Source organism: Cryptotermes secundus, unplaced genomic scaffold (genome assembly GCF_002891405.2).
Source record: "Cryptotermes secundus unplaced genomic scaffold, Csec_1.0 scaffold962, whole genome shotgun sequence".
Taxonomy (NCBI): domain Eukaryota; kingdom Metazoa; phylum Arthropoda; class Insecta; order Blattodea; family Kalotermitidae; genus Cryptotermes; species Cryptotermes secundus.
In genome coordinates, this window is record NW_019720723.1 from 705,431 (window position 1) to 724,054 (window position 18,624).

At 43.0% G+C, this 18,624-nt stretch overlaps 1 protein-coding gene across 3 annotated transcripts in view; it reads right to left on the reverse strand.

The window, feature by feature from the left end:
* The window catches only part of LOC111872525 (mediator of RNA polymerase II transcription subunit 15), an 89,434-nt gene that overhangs the window by 16,626 nt on the left and 54,184 nt on the right, over nt 1-18,624 (reverse strand). For all 3 annotated transcript variants that reach the window (XM_023866541.2, XM_023866550.2, XM_023866534.2), the window contains exons 3-5: nt 6,533-9,818; nt 5,563-5,678; nt 380-517 (exon numbers count right to left, since the gene is read on the reverse strand). In XM_023866541.2, coding sequence (XP_023722309.1) covers nt 380-517; nt 5,563-5,678; nt 6,533-9,818 — 3,540 coding nt within the window. The remainder of the gene's footprint in view (nt 1-379; nt 518-5,562; nt 5,679-6,532; nt 9,819-18,624) is intronic.

An 18,624-nucleotide genomic window follows, 5' to 3' on the forward strand; every position in this document is an offset into this window, starting at 1 on the left:
CTGCTCCACACTCATCATCATCATCATCTATCACCTGGAGCTGGTACGATAGGCCAAATAGTGGATGAATTACCAAGTGGACCCAGTCTCACCCACCACAGGATATAAAAAAGAATTACATAATTTTAAGTAGACAAAAATAAACGTGTAAATCATATTTTACCTAGCCCATGCATATCAACCTTGACCTTTTATCTCCATTTATTTTAATCGGTGGCTTTCTTTGCGTTTTCTGAACTTCTTCAACACCTACATTAATGACTGAGAACCGGACGGTTGTTGGCACAATATCTGTCACTCAGAATAATGCAATTAATGACCTCCTGAAGTTCGGTAGACGTTTCTTGGAACCCTGCAAAAGAATATAATAGGGTCTGACCTTGACGTCGTTCCACTCAACATCCTGAGTGGTGTATGTGTTTACCCGGAGCTGGGTGCCCGCCAGACTCACTCCGGTCATCTCGTCCTGCAGGGACGACAACTCGAAGGCACCAGGGATTACATGATGCAGCAGCAACTGCAGAGAAAGATGTCAAACATTTATTTGCAGAACAATAAGAATGAAAACTGAGGGGAATTGTCATGGTCGTACCGGTGCGACATTGTGCTCAAGAATGCGAAAAAGAGATACGTCAATTTTCCAGCAAAGACAGGCACTTGATTCAATAAGAACTATACTTCTCATCCGATACGGGTAATACTGTCGTAACACATGAGTCTTTATTCCGGAAGTATCGGGTTCTAATCCTGTCTGAGTACCGGCTACACTCACTGAGGTTCAACATTGTTTTCCGCAGTTCCTCCTGCTAATGCCGGGATAGTGCTCTGTAGTCAGCAAAGCCCGCGTTCTTCCACGCCTCTTCCCATCATAATCACTATTATGTATATCATCTGGCACCATTAACCTCAACATTTGGTACAGTTCTGTGAAACAATCGAATAACTAACTATTCCTTTCAAATGACTTGCAGTCTTCAAAAGGTAAGCGCATTTTCTTTCCCCCCTCCGACAGGTTCACAAAATTAACTCCTTGGAGCTACGGCATTCTTGAGAAGCTACCAGTTGCTTGGTTAGTCAAGATATTTCCCCCAATTTATGGGTCCCAAAGTTTGATTACCGTGTTCACAAGGTCTCGTCACTGGATCCTGTCCTGAACCAGATGGATCCAGTCCTATTCATTTAGGATATAGCCCATCTACATCTATGTCTCCCAATTTGTTTCTTCAAGTTTTCGATCTAAAATTTTGTATGTATTCCTCATGAAAGGTCGCTTTACCGAAAAACAATTTTAAAGATTGCATACAAATTAAATGTGTAGATGATTATAAGAGCTGTTATAGACATGTGCGTTTAACTGTGCCAAATTATATTTGAGAATTTCTGTAATACAATCCTTCACTTTTAGGTCATCAGATTTCATACCAGGAAAACGAGTACAGCAATTCATAATTATACATGAGCATTTGACTGGGTTACCTGCGTGACCCTGCGCAGTACTTTCACTGCGTCCTGCTTTAAGTAACAAGTCTGCGATGACCAAATTCATACCTCAGAGAAGATGACCACGCATCTATGCCCAAGAAAAAAAAACAAATGGAATTGAGGTACAGAAATTCTCATCGTGAGGAAGTTAAATGAGTCCTCGAATTCTCCATAGAAGTGCAAACTGAGTATGGAGGTATGACAATTTAATTGCTTTCATTTGCCCTTTGAATGAATGTGTAAACGTCACAGAGGTCAGTTAACGAAGCTTGTAGAACGTACATTACAATACATAATATGTTAAACAGGTGGGAAATGTAATCTGCCAAGGCTGTAGCTCAATTTTAAAATCTTATATATTTATATTATAAATTGATGTGAAATTGTTAATTCTGTTTCTCTTTTATAACCTTCCTTCTTAGTCACCGCCTTCCTACAGCGGCAGCCTGGGTTCTGTGCCCAGGTCAGGTCATGTGGGATTTGAGATGGACGAGTGGTTCTGGGGCAGGTTTTCTTCGAGTACTCCGGTCCCCCCCCCCCAATTTTCATTCCACTGATTGCTCCATATCATCCATCATCCGATGCTGATACAATAGGCCCGTTAGTGGCTTGCGTACCAAATGAATTCAATCTAACCTCACCTCACCCCACGCCACAATACAACACAATACACTTCCTTCCACTCAATAAAATGACTACATTCTTTTGTACTGTCCGACAGACAGTTCATGAATTTCAGTCTCACAATGTGTTGGCAAGCTCAGGAGTACTGGACTGCTACGTCACGTGTGAGACAGTACAAGCACTTGACTGAAGGGCTTTCGGAAGATCTGCAAGTCTACTGACCTCGGCAGGGAAAGAGTGTAGACTGATAACAAGACTGGTTAGTGGTCGCTGTACACTGAGACGACTCAAGTATTATGGGCCCCTCGAGTAAGGTTGTGTGCAGCACGCACTTTTCCGATGTTCAGGTTTGGACGGACGTAGAACGGGAAGGTTTGGTTCTGCATGGTTGGAGGCGACGGGTCTTAACAAGGACTTGTTCTAGCACTGAGGACAGCGCTCTCGTGAAAAACGAGTTTGTAAATGAGATCAGTGTTTTTCTGTCACTCAGAAGCTCACGTACCTAATTTCGGCGAACAGACAAGCAAATTTATCTGCCTGCCCAAAGCCCATTACATTGAATGAAACGGCTAAAATTGACACTGTTACTTCTTGTAGAAGGAATTCAGAGTCTTCATTGCGATACTCAAAGAAATGACACGAGCACCAGTTCTTATGCCCTCCTCAAGACATGTTCTAAAATGTGGTAACATCAAGGCTTTAATTGCAGCGTTATTTAGGACTTTATCGTCTATAAAATCATTGAAATGTTATCAAAATTATTTGTAGATTTGAGGTTCTATTACTGTCATCTGAGATGTGACGCCGTGTAGTCTGGCATATATTTAACAAATATTCTACCCTGAAGATGGAAGCAGCACGTTTTTATTGCTAGTGGGGTGGGACTAAGTCCCTTGTACTGTGGCCACTTCTGGCCTATTGTACCAGCCCCAGATGATAGGTGAGGGTGATCGTGGAGCAATTGGTGGAATGAAGATTGGCAGGGGAAACCGAAGTACTCGGAGAAAACCTACCCCAGCGCCACTTTGTCCACCACAAATCCCACTTGACCAGACCCGGAATCGAACCCGGGCCGCCGCGGTGGGAAGCCAGCGACTAACCGCTTGAGCTATGGCGCGGCCAAGCACGTTACGCTTAAACATAGGCAAATATCTAGCAGATCACGCGACAAAACACAACATAAAGCAATAATTTAAAATTATTTGAACTGTTTCCGAGGAGATCGTTTATTCTGGTACATTCGTGCCGTAGCAACATTCTGTGAGACCCAGAAATCACTTACCGAAATTCAGGCTCCACTTATCAACAAAGGACGTCAAGAGTCTATATTATTAGGCATGAAAACTGTTAGATATTATCAAAATTCGTTTTGTATGATATGAAACGTGCCCATTGTTCTTAATTAAATCTTGCGTGGAATCTAGTTTTTAATATAACGGCAATGATCTTTTTGCGCGAATAAAAAAGCATCACTGAAAACCTAGAACCTATTTCCGTAATTTCATTGATTACCGGTTAAACGAAAGATAAGTTGCACTTAGGTTAAGGAGAAAAAATGTTACGCTCTAGTAAACGACTTTACTTTTTCAGATATGAACAAAGAATTGCGCGGTAAGAGTGGACATTCATTCATTGAAATTCAGAGTGAAGAGAAAAAGACGGAGAATTCGGCATGAAAGCAAACAGGCCCAGTCTCACTGGTTTAAACAGGAGAGAAGTTAGAAATAAAAGAATTCCCTGCAAAGGTATACTAACTAAAAGTATTTAGTAATTGTACATAAGCCGGTCACGGTAGCCGAGCGGTCTAAGGCATGTATTGTCTTCGCTCGCTTGGAAACCGGGATCGTGGGTCCGAATCCCACTCAGGGATGAATGTTTAGTTTGAGTGTGTGCGTTTTTCTGTGTTTGTGTACAGGTAGAGGCCTTGCGACGAGCTGATCACCCGCCCAAGGAGCCCTACCGAATGTGTAAGATCTAGAAAAACCGAAGTGAACGGAGAAGTTCATGGAGGTAGGCCTAGGCCCACTGGGGCTGTAGTGCCAAGGAAAAAAAAATTGTACATAAGCCCACTATCTATCTATCGCTACCTACACAGGTCAACACAAATATAGAATAAAGGCAGAGGGTCATGCTTTGAGAGGGATTCGAACCCACGATCCCAGTGTTCGAGCGGACGAAGACATTTCAGGCCTTAGACGGCGCGGTCACAGTGATCAGCTATCGCTGTACTATGAATATTTATTTTAGAAGATCTTTCGTGATACATACATATCCGTATAGTCTTTGGGACCCTGCATATTATCAGCATCTTCCTGATGTTTCAGTTTGTTATAGTAATTAATGCTAATGTCAGCCGTGCCTAAGCTCAGGTAGTCAGCAGCTGGCTTCTCGGGTTCAATCCCTGGACAATATATGTGGGATTTATATAGGGTGAAGTGGCACTCCGGCAGGTCTTTCACCGAGGACCTCGATTTCCCCTGCCAAAGGCATTCTTCATGCCAGCAGTGCTCCCTATTCATGTAACGTCAAGGAGTGGCACGAGAGGTCAATCTGAGGTCACTGTTGCAAAAGAGAAAATAGTAATAACACTGCTCTTGCTAAACCAAAGTTGAAGTTGTCCCCGAACTTAATTGTATGGAGACGTGTCGGGAGTGGAGGCACTAACTGGAGATTAGTGGTCAGCTTCAGGCCTCGGCCGCTCTACCCCAGATATACGTGACATTTCGTCTGGATGTTGTGGAGGAGAATTTCCTGCCCCCAGTCCACGGACATCCAGCCCGTAGCCTAGTTATTATGGAAGGAGAAGAGTCCTAACTCTCCGATACAATTGTCATCACCACCGTCAGTATCATCAGCAGTGTTAATGATAGTGGTAGTAACAGACGTAGTCGTGGGGTCGTAGTAGTAGTAGTAGTAGTAGTAGTAACAGTAAAAAAATGTGGAATTGTCTCTGTGCTTAAGCACTACGCCATGAAGGCGAATGGGGAAGTGGAGGTATAGGGCGACGTTTTCTTGATCTCGGCAGTAGCTGCAGGTGAGTGGTCAGTTTGGCGCTCCGGCCGCTTTACCTCAGGAACCCATTAGTTAGGAGGCTGGGTGGGCCCCAGAGACGGTTTGTACGATATGTAGAAGTGAAAATTCTTCCTCCAACCAGGATTCGAACTCCGACCCCTTGGTCCCCCAGCCCGTAGCCAGTCCCTATACCCACTGCGCTATCCCGTCTCTTTATTATTAATAACAGTGCCTACAGTAATATTGGCGATGGTAGTAGCAGTAGTAGTGGTAGTAGTTGTGGTGGTGATAGCAGTAGTAGGAGCATAACCATCACAATCGTTATGCCAGTTTCAGGAGCCTACCACTACAACCATGGGGGGAATTTAAAATATCATTGAGTGGGACATCGTTGCTGTTGGATCCGAGGACAACCCTGTTCATTGACAACGAACTACAACTTACCCCGCTCAAGAGTCGAGGGTTCTCCTTAAATTTCTCTTCCGCTTTCTCGGGGCCCCCGAGTTGCACAAGCAACGCACGGAACGCCTTGTCTGTCGGGGCAAACACGGTGTATGGACCTGCAAAATCGAAAATAATAAAGTTTTTTTTTCTCTTGTATGAATTTGAAAAATAACGTTGTCAAAGCAGATATACAATAGCTTATATTTTCATGTTCATATCCCTCAAGAACCCGAATCCTTGAAATGTCTTGTATTATTTTGACAAAATTTAGTTGTTTCATATTTTCAGTTGGTAAAACATTCAACAAAGATTTGTTGTACGCTCCAGTTCCTCAAAAATTATTTTGTAAAACAATTTGTATTCTATTTTTTAACTTGTAATATTTTGCATGTATAGTAAAAGTCCATTCTAAAAGTTAAAGCTATTCCTGTAACAGACCGTGAAGACCCATCGGGTCATGAGACTCGAGAATCCCACAGTTTCTAGACAATTGGCTCACAGATGGCGGTGAGGTTGTCGGCCTTACACGCCGGCCGCCCTTTACCCCCAGGAAGATTCGTGGTACTTATTTCTGTTAGAAGCTGAGTCGACCCCAGAGACATAGTGCTGCTGCAAGGATTAGGTCAATTGAAAAATCCAATGATCTCATCAGGAATCGAACCCGCGACCTTCCGGCTTGTAGCATAGTGCCTCAAGCAACTACGCTACCGCATGCTTAAAAAATCCATTCTATCAACAAGATATGCAGGTACAGCTAATCTGGTATTTATTATTTTTTGTTTGAAAAAAATACTCTCGTATTTTAATAGAATCACTGCTTACAAAGGAACACTGAAAGAGAAATTTTGACAATCACTGGCTTTACTTTCAAAATGTAATATTGTTTTAGCTCTCAGATGTTAGTAGTTATGTTTCGCTTAAAGTTCTATCGTTAATACAAGCCAGAACTCCTGATTATGAAACTGCTCACCAGTGTCGTTAAGCATGTTGTTTAGTCCAGACTCCCGGAGGAACCTGGCCATGGCATAGAGACCCTCTTTCTTGAGAACGTCAGCCAGCGACAGCGGAACTTCTCCCACCGTTGTCTGGTACTCAACTGACCCATCTTCTTCTAGTGGTACAAGTCTTTCAGATTCCTTCAGAATATTCTGGGAAGATGGCGCTGCTACCCTTGTTCGTGTTTTCAAAGACGGGGCGTCAATATTCTGATGGAAGTCACGCTGCTTTTGTTTAGAAACAACTTGCTGTACTGACGTGTTTGTTGTTAGAAGTGGCACTTGTGTGGTTGGATTGGCGTAAATTATTCCAGGAGTCGATGTCTCCTGACCCTGAAATGTTTGTTTCGGGATATTTCCTGATGCAAAGAATGACGCGTAAGACTGGGATGGATTCACAAATGATGGATCTGTGGGCAGGAATGGTTCCTTCGACAGTAACTTTTTCTTGGGAGCCAACGTTGTATATTGCGGAACTATTGATGGGGAATATTCATTTTGTGGGAAGTAAGCCGTAGCTGCAACCGTCGGTGAAAATTGGGTAATTGTAGGATAAGTGGTTACAGGGCTATTTTTCTTTTTATATTGAGGCGTATTATCATCGACGTTTGATGAATAAATGCTTGGTTGTTGGTTTATCTTCGTATAAGGATTTATGGAACCTGGACCTTGTTGTGGGTGTGGGGAAGCAACAGTCTGCGGATATACCGGGGCTGCTGCATTCTGTCCTGTCGGATGAGCGTCCACGGAGTAAGGACTGTTCAATTGCGTAGTCGAGAAATCGGTTTGAATGGTTTGCTTGTTTGCTTTACTATTCACCGTTGAATCAACGTCATAAAGAGGTGGTAATGTCACTGACTGAAGGAAATCCATTCCTCGGTGATGCTGGATATTGAAGTTCGATGAAACAGTTTTTATAATACTGTTAGGTTTTGCCGTAGTTGGACGTGATTGGATATTAAAATTTGAGGAAACCGTTTTAATAATACTGTTGGGTTTAGAAGTAGTAGGAATTGGATTCACGGTGGACTGAGTAATGAAATTTTCAGAAACCTTTGGTGATGATATACTTGATGGTAACTGAGGCACTGTGCTTTGCTGTGCGACTGGAATGTTGGATGGTGCTGGTAGCTTCAGATCACCTTCCTGAAGTTTCTTTATGATTGACTCTATGTCACTAGCAGGCGTTTGATCTCCTTCAGGCTGTCCCATATGGCTACCTCGAACGCCTTTCACTTTATATGACCCATCCTCTTGTTCCTCTAGAAACACAAATGTAACCTTCTTCTGGGGTAGATTCTGTGGCAACTGCTTTCCAACATCTTCAAGTGCTCCATCCTGTTTATGTCGGATTACTTCGAAGTCAGCACCTGGCGGTAATACCCCCTTTGTGAGCTCCTCAAATAAAGCCCTTGGAGGTCTCTGCGTTGTAGTTGATACTGAAGCCGTTGGAGGAGATTCGTTACCAGGCACAGTATCCGTTAGCGGACGGCCTTGTCTGGGACTCTGCACTACTTGTATCTTCTGTCCGTTCGCGAGAAACAATTGAGCGGATGTGTTTCCTCCTGAAACGGCTATGGGGCCTGGAGCGATCTGGTCTTCATTTGTAGGGGTAGCTGCTTTTGAAACCGCCAGTTTCAACTGACGCAAAAGGTCTTGCCTTTGTAGTAACTGGAGCTGAAATTGCTTCTGGAGTTGATCCTGGAGTTGTTTCTGATGCAGCTGCTTTTCCAGTTCACTCAGTTTAGACTGATGAGCACTACGCTGGTCAGGTCTGGGCTGTGTAACTTGATTTGCAGGCCTCTTGTTGTTTATTGTTCCTTGCAGAGGTTCTTGAATTTGCTGTTTCTGGTCACTTGCCTGTTGTTTCCTTTCCTGCTGCTGTTGGGCTTCTTTCAGTTGATAATAAAGTTTCTGTCTTTCGTTTTGCAAGAACAGTTGCTCCGATGCAACACTTGGGTCTGACTCCTCGACGATTCTGGCTCTTTGTCGAGGCCGCTGCTCATTCTGGCTTGGCTGCAGTACAATTTCTTGGAGTGTTTGTTTTGTTGCTGGTGTTGGCTGAGCGTAAATTACTGAGGATAGTGACGGTTCCTGCTGTTGCTTCTCTTCCTTATCTTTCTGTTCTTCAATTGTCCTCAGTTGCTCCTCCTCTTCTTCCTTCTTTTGCCTTTCTTTTTCTTGAATTAATCTTAGTTTCACCTCCTGTTGTAGTTTTAGCAGCCTTTCCTTCCTTTCTTGCATTAATCTGAGTTGTTCCTCTTCTTGTTGTTTTCTCCGTTTCTCTTTTTCTTCTTGGATTTTTCTGAGCTGCTCTTGTAGTTTTAATCTCCTCTCTTCGTCCCTCTTATCTTCCTCTTGCCTTTCTTTAAGTCGCCTCTCACTTTGCTCCTGAATCAGTTTCAATTGTTCTTCTTGAAATTTCTTCAGTCTCTCTTTCCGTTCTTGTTCCCGCTGCAGTTCCAGACGCTGCACTTTCTGTAATTCTTCAGGATCTGAGATGGAACGTTGAATGGTGAAGTCGGTGTTTGTATCTTCGTTTAGTATTTTTGTATCTGTATCTTGATCCTCTGTTTTTTGTTGTTGGGTGGTCACTTCTTCTTTCCGTTCATTTTCAGATTCTTGAGTCGTAAGTGTTGATTGCTGCGTCGAAATTGGAGATTTCGGTTGTTGAGAGAAAGTGTCTGGTGACTGTTGACTTGTAAGTGGCGACTGTTGGGTGGAATGCGGAGTCTGTGGGACCAGTGAGAACAACTCTGTTGGCCGGTGTATTGACAGGGGGGAATTCTGTAGTGACAACAAAACCGGAGATGGCTGAGTTGAAAGAGGTGAGTTCTGGGTTGCAAATGGAACCTGTGGCTGTTGGGAGAACAGTGATGAAAACTGTGGTGACGAAAGCGGAGATTGTTGCAGAGACAACAAAATGGGAGATTCTTGAGTTGCGACTGGAGACTGTGGTTGGGGGAAGAGAGACGAAGATGGTTCACGGGTCAGCTGCGGTACAGTAGAATAAGCTGATTGCTGGGTTGGATTTAAAGTTGGTTGCTGTGGAATTAGATGCCGCTCTTGTTGGTGAGAGTACTGTTGCTGCTGAAGAATCGAGAACGGATGTTGGTGGGAATTGGTCGGGGCCCGTGGATCCACTAGTGCCTGCTGAAACCTGTGGTTCTGTTGGATGTCTGTTAAGATTTCTTTCTGTTCATGATGAGACAACTGGCGACGGAAATTCGGCACCGCATGACGAAAGTGTGGAAATGAGTACTGAAAGAAAATAATTTCAGTATTAATAATTTAATACTTCTTAATCTTAGAGCAACTTATTTATGGAGCTGATCCCTTCTTGAGGAGAAGCCAAATCTGCAGATACTCAAGAATTTCCCAGCATTTTATGGAACACGAAGGTTCATTACCGTGTTCACAAGAGCCCTCCACTGGTCCCTATCCTGAGCCAGGTCAATCTAATCCATACCATCCCATCCTATCTCTCTAAGATCCATTTTAATATTGTCCACCCACCTACGCCTTGGTCTTCCAAGTGGTCTCTTTACTTCTGGCTTTCCCACCAATATCCTATATGCATTCCTTCTCTCCCCGATTCGTGCTACATGCCTTGTCCACCTTATCCTCCTTGACTTGATCATTGTAATTATACTTAGAGAAGAGCACAAGAATCTTAGAGCAAGGGAGAAAGAAATTCAAAATGAGAATACTTTTATAAGACTATTATTATTTTCAATTTGTAAACCAAGCTAAATTTTTAATTTATATATTCGTACCTAATCGCAATATTCCGTTCCTAGATGCTCCAAATGCAAATTAAATATATTTGTAGTTTAAAACCAGTCAAATAATTTGAAGTATAAGCTCTCGGGGAGTCAGAAAAAATGACCTCCTAGTTATGCGCATTCAATTCATGCATGAAGACAGTGTAATATATAGTTTTTGACTTCCTACAGGTTTCTAAACGGCGTTCTTTCAAATCTGAAAGCAAGGACACACACATCAGTTGATTGCATTTTATCTCACGATACTCAGACTATGATCCCACTTCATATAGCTTCTCAATCTTGTTGGAACATTTGCGTAGTGTAAGCAAAATGTGTGTATAGATTTGTTTATAATTATGTCGTCTTAGAAATACTGTGAACCGAATCAGACATGCTACACACTTAGGGAAGTGAAGAGCTCCATAATCACTGATCTCCGACGATGGAGGCAGAGACAGTATCCGAAACGCTGAAAATTTATTCTTATTTAACACTATGTCATGAAGACATAAAGGGGAGTGGAGGTATAACTCCACCATTCTGCACTTCGGCGCTAGATAGACGTGTGTGGTCAGCTTCACGTCCCTGACACTTTTTCCTCCAAGAAAAGAGACTCATTGGTTGGGTCCCGGACCCGGTCTGGACGCTGTGGAGAAGAAAAGAACCTTGTACTGTTGGGAATCGAACCCGTAGCCCGTCGTTATACTGACTGAGCTATCTCGACTTCACTGACAAGCAGCATTTGCTTATTACTGCTGTGTTGATGTCAGATCCCAACTAAACTAAACATAAGTAACTCACGTCTCTATCCAAGAGATGAGCAATGGCTGACGTGCCATGCCACCAGCGTTGGAACGATCTGTGAGCCACAAGTTCACTGATGTCAAATTGTAGATGTTCCATTCGTACGGTCTACCTGTAGGAGATCAAGGGTAGTCCCACACGATTTCTGAGAAGTGATATTTTCCTCAATATTGTCACGATTTTAGTGACTACAGACGGGCAGACACATATTAGTGTCCACAGTCACGTTTACACTTTCGTTGCCTGATAGTGGCTTTCAACGGCTGACGCTCCCTTTAGTCTGGGTTCCCGAACTGTCCCCAGCCTCAGTTACGAGCTTCTAGCAGTAACAGCTCACAAGGACTGAGCCTCAGTAGTCCTCTAACAAAATCACTGACTAATTCCTCACTAACTGAGTAACTTCCCTATTTATTATATCTCGGCACGGATCGCATAGAAAAAGCAGTTCCTCTGTTGCAGTGCAATTGTTGCCGCGGAAACATGCTTGTTCCGAGCCGTTACTTAACAACGGCTGTTATATAGTTGCTCATTTCACGGTCGTTACCTAGAAATTGGTCTAAATGCGACAATATTCTTTTAAACATAAGGCTAATTAAATTATTTATTTTGTAACTGTTCACTGAAAACATATTCAGCAGTTCTAATACAACAGAAGTCTAAGACAATATCTGTTGCAATCTGAATATACTCTCCCAGGCCGATTTGAGAATTTTGTAGGGCCAGATCAGGCTCACGAGCCCACTCCACACTCTCATCAGCGCTCTATTCCTTACTAACTTTATTATCAACACACTGCTCTATGTAATGATACGTATTTCAGCGTTCCTTCTTACCAAGGATCAGGTCATGACGACATATGCGGGGGTGTGGTTGTAGATGTAACTCCAGGTATTCTTAATCCCGTGACCAGCTAGAAGGGAGAAATCAATTTCACGCCCTAGCCGCTTTATCCCCGACGAAAGAGTCCCTAGTGCCTTTTGGTTAGGAGGCGGTGTGTTCCACAGAGCCGGTTTAATCGCTCTTCAGAAAAGAAGAAATTATTTTACCTGCCAGAAATAGAACCCCGATTCCTCGGCTGCCCAGCCACTAGCCCGGAGTTATACTGACTGATCTATCCTGGCTTCACCTAAGATTTATAAGAAGGAATAAAAAAAACGAACATCGAGACGAATTAAGAACGATAATTCTCAAAGGATATGTTTCAGAAACCTGTGTACTCTTACTTGTTAATTACTACCTCTCTAATTATAATTGCTCCGCCATTCTAAGCGCTTACTTCTTCACGTTACGACACAAAGAATCTCGCTGCTGACAAGCGAACATTCACTGTATCATTATTACACGGGTCAATTCTATAAATCGTCGAATTGCCTTTCTCTTGCCTCTAAGACACTTGCCCTTCTTAGGACAGTATGTCCAAGTATAGAGCGTCGTAATATTCTTATGTAAGGACATGGAAGGGTACAAAACATCAGCAATGCTTATGGAGAAGGGGAAAAAAGATGGTAGTATTGCAAGAATTTATCAAATGAGGCGCTGCTAAATTCATAGAGTAAAAAGAAGCTCACGCAATAAAAGGAAAAGTTCTGCAGTTTATTTCGATAGCATAAAACTAAACCGCAAGCGGTCAGTCTGGTTTATTGCAATCTGATGAGTGGTGAAAGTGACATTGTGATATATTTCTCACCGCACGATGTACAACCAGCAGTCAGCTGCTGCTAACAGAAAACCGGTTAACCATAGTATACATTTGTTAAACTCAATGTTTACTGTAACACTGAACAGGCCGGTCTACACTTAATGCTCTAGATATGTATTTCGGAGGTTCTAGGGTCGAATCTCGGTAGGGTCATCAACTACCCTGACAGGATTTTGTGATCTCATCAGTCCCTACAGGAAATTTTTGGGCATCTTTCCTCAATTACATCACGACGACTTGTATCAAAATCTTTTGCAATTCATCACGCTCGTTGGTCCTGATACTGAATTCACGGAAACCTACGTTAACCAGCTCCAAGTTTTGAAAACGTTAAACTACATAATCTGGCTGTAGCACATTACGAAATGTATGCAGATTCCTTCTCAGATATACGTTGTGGCACTTGAGATATGATATGCTACATAAACATAAACTGCAACCATAAAATCACTTAAAAATAATTAAATTTATTCCATCGAAACTATACGTGCAATGTGATGATATGATTAGTAACCCGTATGAAACTTCGGAAGAATAATTTTCATCGGAGTCAGGACACTGTGCGTGCCATAGCCCAGACCTATAAAAGTTTACTGGCTTCTCACAACGATCCTTCGGAACTCCTCTGTTCTGCCCTCACAATTATAATTTCACGGATGTTCTACATCCATCCATCTCACCTGACGTGTTCGTCAGTTGCCACAACCTGGCACAGTGTGCTTACTTAATCCTTAGCTTATTTAATGACACTATTTCAACTGAGCAGGTTATGTCACCAAATAGAAAAGTAGGGTTTGAGGTTCTGACAGCGGTGCTTAGGAAGAGTTCTCTGTCTTCTAGGATGGATGCAACGTCGTGTAGTCCGTTGAAGGCCATCTGCTTTCACGCTAAATTCTTCCTTTGACCCTGAAGATGGAGATGAAATGTTCCTCTGAAACTTCGGTTGACTTTCAACGGATTACCGGAGTTACATCCCAGAAGATAGAATTCTTCAAATATTAAAATATTTTGTGAATAAGAGACCGGAAACAAAAATATGACAGGAAGTAGTCGTAGTCTAATTTAATATACTTTTCTGCAGGCTGTGGAAAAGGAAAATTCGCCAGTCTCCGTACAAAGATTCGTTTATCCAGTTTCCTGAACCTGAAGCAGACTCATTAACCAATCGGAGGCCACGGTCAGTCTAGACATATCTTCACTTCCTAAATCCTAATTTGACACGTTATTTCTGACTCGACAATTAAATGGACCGAAAATAATAACACACAGCTTTCAATTTATATTTAAACAATAATTTGTAATTATAATTATTTGCAATTACTCTAAACCGTTCAAATGAAATATGCGTATAAATATGTACACTAAAATTTATAACACGATTCGGAAGATTCTGATGACGTAATTCACAGTGCTCTTACATCGTGTAGTCTGGTTGGTAAATGCCAACGTTTCCGAGGTACATTCTGCTTCTATACTCTTGAAGACTGGGGAAATATGCTTCTCCAGAACATTGGTACTCGTCCACCAGAGCACGTGATGCGACAAGACAAAAGACCACAACATGAATCTTCACGCTCTGAAAATCTCAAATCTCATGCCTGACACTAGGCTACATTAAAAACCCTTGGTTTGCGATAAGGTTCAGAGGAGAAGGAATGTGTAAATATCGCTGTTTACTAAACAGCCGCCATGTCTGCGTAGTTTTCCAGTGATCGCATTAGAAGTTCTCCTTTCGCGGGGAACACATCAGACTTGAAGCTGACCACATTTCCTTTTTTCTGCACCCTATGCTTTGAGTAGGAACAGGTGGAAATATCTGCTAAGTTATGTAACTTATTGTTTTCAACTTCTGGTTTCGAAATATTCCCACAGAACATGTAGATCAATTCCTCGGCGCAGTTACAGTGGCAGAATAAAAAGAGGACTGCTTCCTGAAAGCCATACCCTGGCGCAAGTGAACCAGAAGAAAAAAAAAACTCCGTGACCTGTAGTCCGCAAGCGAACTATACCAACCGAGCGACCGCCGCTTGTCGGCGAAGTTAGTGCCAACTTTAGCGGATAGAGGGTGTCGCGTGGTCAGAGCAACAAATCCACACAGCCATTAATCTCGGTTTTCTAGACCGGAGCCGCTATTTTCTTGAAATAGCTCCTCAATTATCATCACGAGGAAGAGTGGACCCCGTTCCAGACCCACAACTTCTCAGAAAATCTGGTAGCGCCGGGAATCGAACCCGGACATCTGGATCTCTAGCCAGGAGCGCTTACTACTAGACCACAGAGGCGGTCTGTAACAGAAGTAAGCCTCTGATAATGTTTTGCTGCTTATACAAGTCACGGAATTGTCTTAATTATGCCGGTACTGATACAGATAGCCCCAGACTTACACCAATTGCGCACTTATGCGACTTCATCGTCTTGTGGTATATTAGGCCTCCTGGCCTGTTCTAAATTAGATTGAACCTGAAAGTATCAAACTTATAGGCAGTTGGTAACATTCCTTTGATGGGGATCAGCCCGCCGCGAAGCTGCTACCTACACAGGATAAGACAAAACACAGAGTCGACGGAGACATACATCAGTGCCTCAAGTGGGATTAGAAGCCACAACCCCAGTGTTCGGGAAAGCGGAGATATTTAGTGCCTTAGACTTTGAGGCCACTGTGATCATCTGAGATGCCATACGATTTTATAAGTTTAATTTATTTTAGTGACAACAAAACGGCAATTAAGTTACGTGTAAAAAGAACATAATTCATAACGTTGAAATGAAAGTAAATTGAATAAAGCATTTTTAATGGTAATTAAGGGCAGTGAAAGCAAAGAGTACCAAAGGTGATAAAAAATGTCAAGTTACGGGTCTACTTTTAGGAAATAAATTATGGCTTAAACCGAGGACAGTTGTATTATAATACGACTTAGTAGCATATACTGTACTATACAGGCCAATTGCGAACTACTGTTAACCAGACGTTACAGTCGAATGACTAGCATTCCTGCTTCATATTCTGGATACACTTCCCCCCTCGTTGATGTCTCCACGTTATCGTGGTGACGGGGTTTGAGTATGCCAAGGACCCTGAGAGCTATACCAGCGGTAGCGTAGCTACTGGCAGGGCCTCCCTTGCTGGACAGGTCAAAGGGTAGGCATCAGACGAAGAGAGACACCAAAAACTGATGCCGGAAGCAGCGTCATCAGCAGCGACTTGAAGCACAGAGCAAATGATGCAAATGATGAATGAATTCTGGATTACCTGAGTTGAAATTTGTACATGGAGGTCGTCTATCCTGTTAGGTTCTTTGCGTCTTTTTTCATTTCTTCGAGGAAAATGCTGGAATAATATTTTAAATGATGCCACAACCTCTACTTCGCATACCACAACCGCTACTTCGCACACCACAACCGCTACTTCGCACACCTATTTCCAATACATTGCTCACGAATCATTCGGCTCTGTATAATCTAAGCAACCGAAAGTTTCATTAAATGAAATAAGATGAAGTTAAATAAGAATATGTATATCGTGTTCCTTTGATCTATAACAAAGTTTAATCTTGTAAGTGGATGCCAAAATTTCGGAGAAACATGTTACCTCCATCTTCAGAATAGAGTACTTCACTTCTATCCTGATGACAAAGACAGCAGGCTCCTACAAAACGTTTGTAACCACCTACCAGAATAAACGGCTGCATATTAACGGTAGCAGACTGCAATTCTACCCAGCAGATGGACGCAGTCTGTTCTCCGAAACTTCGGTACCGAACAGGCTCTTCTAGAGGTGACGCTTTAGATTTGCATTCAGTAAGTGGTCGGGTCGAATTTAGGCCGAAACTCCTACTACATCGAGGTTTATCGTGTTTTACTTAGTCCCTGCAGCAAATGCTGGGGTTGCACCCCGTTACGTCACTACCGCTACCTTCCAGCTGTTTTCCAATACATAAGCCATCCAGGTATCTGACGTTATGTAGTCTCGATACTGAAAGCGTCGTTAAATAACCTACAAAAATAAAAACGCGTAAGTAACAATCTGCAGGGCACAAGACTACATTTGCACTCTAAAGATGGAGGCAGTAGTTTCCTCCGAAACTTTACTAACCATTTATCAAAATACACCGCGCCATAACCCTGAAGATAACGTTTAATTCTTCACTGCCTAGTGAAACGAACAGAAACAAAACTCCGTGGTTTTAGTCCGCAAGCGAACTATACCGACAGAGCGACCGCCGCTTGTCGGCGCAAATAGTACCAACTGTAGCGGAGAGAGGGTGTTGCGTGGTCAGCGCAACGAATCCCCAAGGCCGTTAATTTCGGTTTTCTAGACCGAAGCCGCTATTTCTTTGAAATAGCTCCTCAATTATCCTCACGAGGCTGAGTGGACCCCGTTCTAGACCCAGTACTTCTTAGAAAATCTGGTATCGCCGGAATCGGACCCGGACCTCTGGATCTGTATCCAGGAACTCTGAGCACTAGACCACAATAACCCACAAAAAAAAACGCGTAGGTAACAATCTGCAGGGCACAAGACCACATTTGCACCCTAAAGATGGAGGCAGTAGTTTCCTCCGAAACGTTACTAACCATTTATCAAAATACACGGCGCCATAACCCTGAAGATAACGTTTAATTCTTCACTGCCTAGTGAAACGAACAGAAACAAAACTCTGTGGTTTTAGTCCGCAAGCGAACTATACCGACAGAGCGACCGCCGCTTGTCGGCGCAAATAGTACAAACTGTAGCGGATAGAGGGTGTTGCGTGGTCAGCGCAACGAATCCCCAAGGCCGTTAATTTCGGTTTTCTAGACCGAAGCCGCTATTTCTTTGAAATAGCTCCTCAATTATCCTCACGAGGCTGAGTGGACCCCGTTCTAGACCCAGTACTTCTTAGAAAATCTGGTATCGCCGGAATCGGACGCGGACATCTGGATCTGTATCCAGGAACTCTGAGCACTAGACCACAATAACCCACAAAAAAAAAACGTAGGTAACAATTTGCAGGGCACAAGACCACATTTGCACCCTAAAGATGGAGGCAGTAGTTTCCTCCGAAACGTTACTAACCATCTACCAAAATATACGGTGCCATAACCCAGAAGATAACGTTTAACTCTTCACTGTATAGTGAAATGAAGATCTCATAAAAGAGGAGCAACGCAGGCTACGGCGACGCGGCAGAACTAGCCTTGCAGACATGCGAAGCTGCTTGCCTCTACGTGCTACCAGCATTCCAGCGTCTCTGCAGCTGTGTTTAGCCTGACTACACTTAGCTCACTTTCTATTGGACTCTTTATGTTTCAACTTGATCCAGCCCTTCCTGATGAACCGGTCCGATGTGGGCAACATCGCAAAAAAAAGCATGGCAATATGTTATTTATTCAAGTACTGGACCTCAATTCCAAGTGCTTAAACTACTGCACACACCCAGATTCTGAGAGAAACATCCTGGGTTCTTGAACTACGCCTTTCGTTTCTAGCACATGCACGGGTGTAGCCATCCTCTCCTTTCTCTCCAGAAATCGTTACTCTCTTAATGAGAGCAGCAAGTATGCAGTTTGTGGTAAATACTGCGCTTTACGTAACTCATAGCATTCCCTTTCGCGGAGACTCTCGTATTGTTAAAGTGTCATGCCATACAAAATTGGAAAGAAAAACTGTCAGAAATAACTTCTGTAAAATCCTTTCCGCCGGTCACGGTAGCCGAGCGGTCTAAGGCATGCACTGTCTTCGCTAGCTCGGAAACCGGGATCGTGGGTTCGAATCACACTCAGGGCATGGATGTATAATTTGTGTGTGCATTTTTCT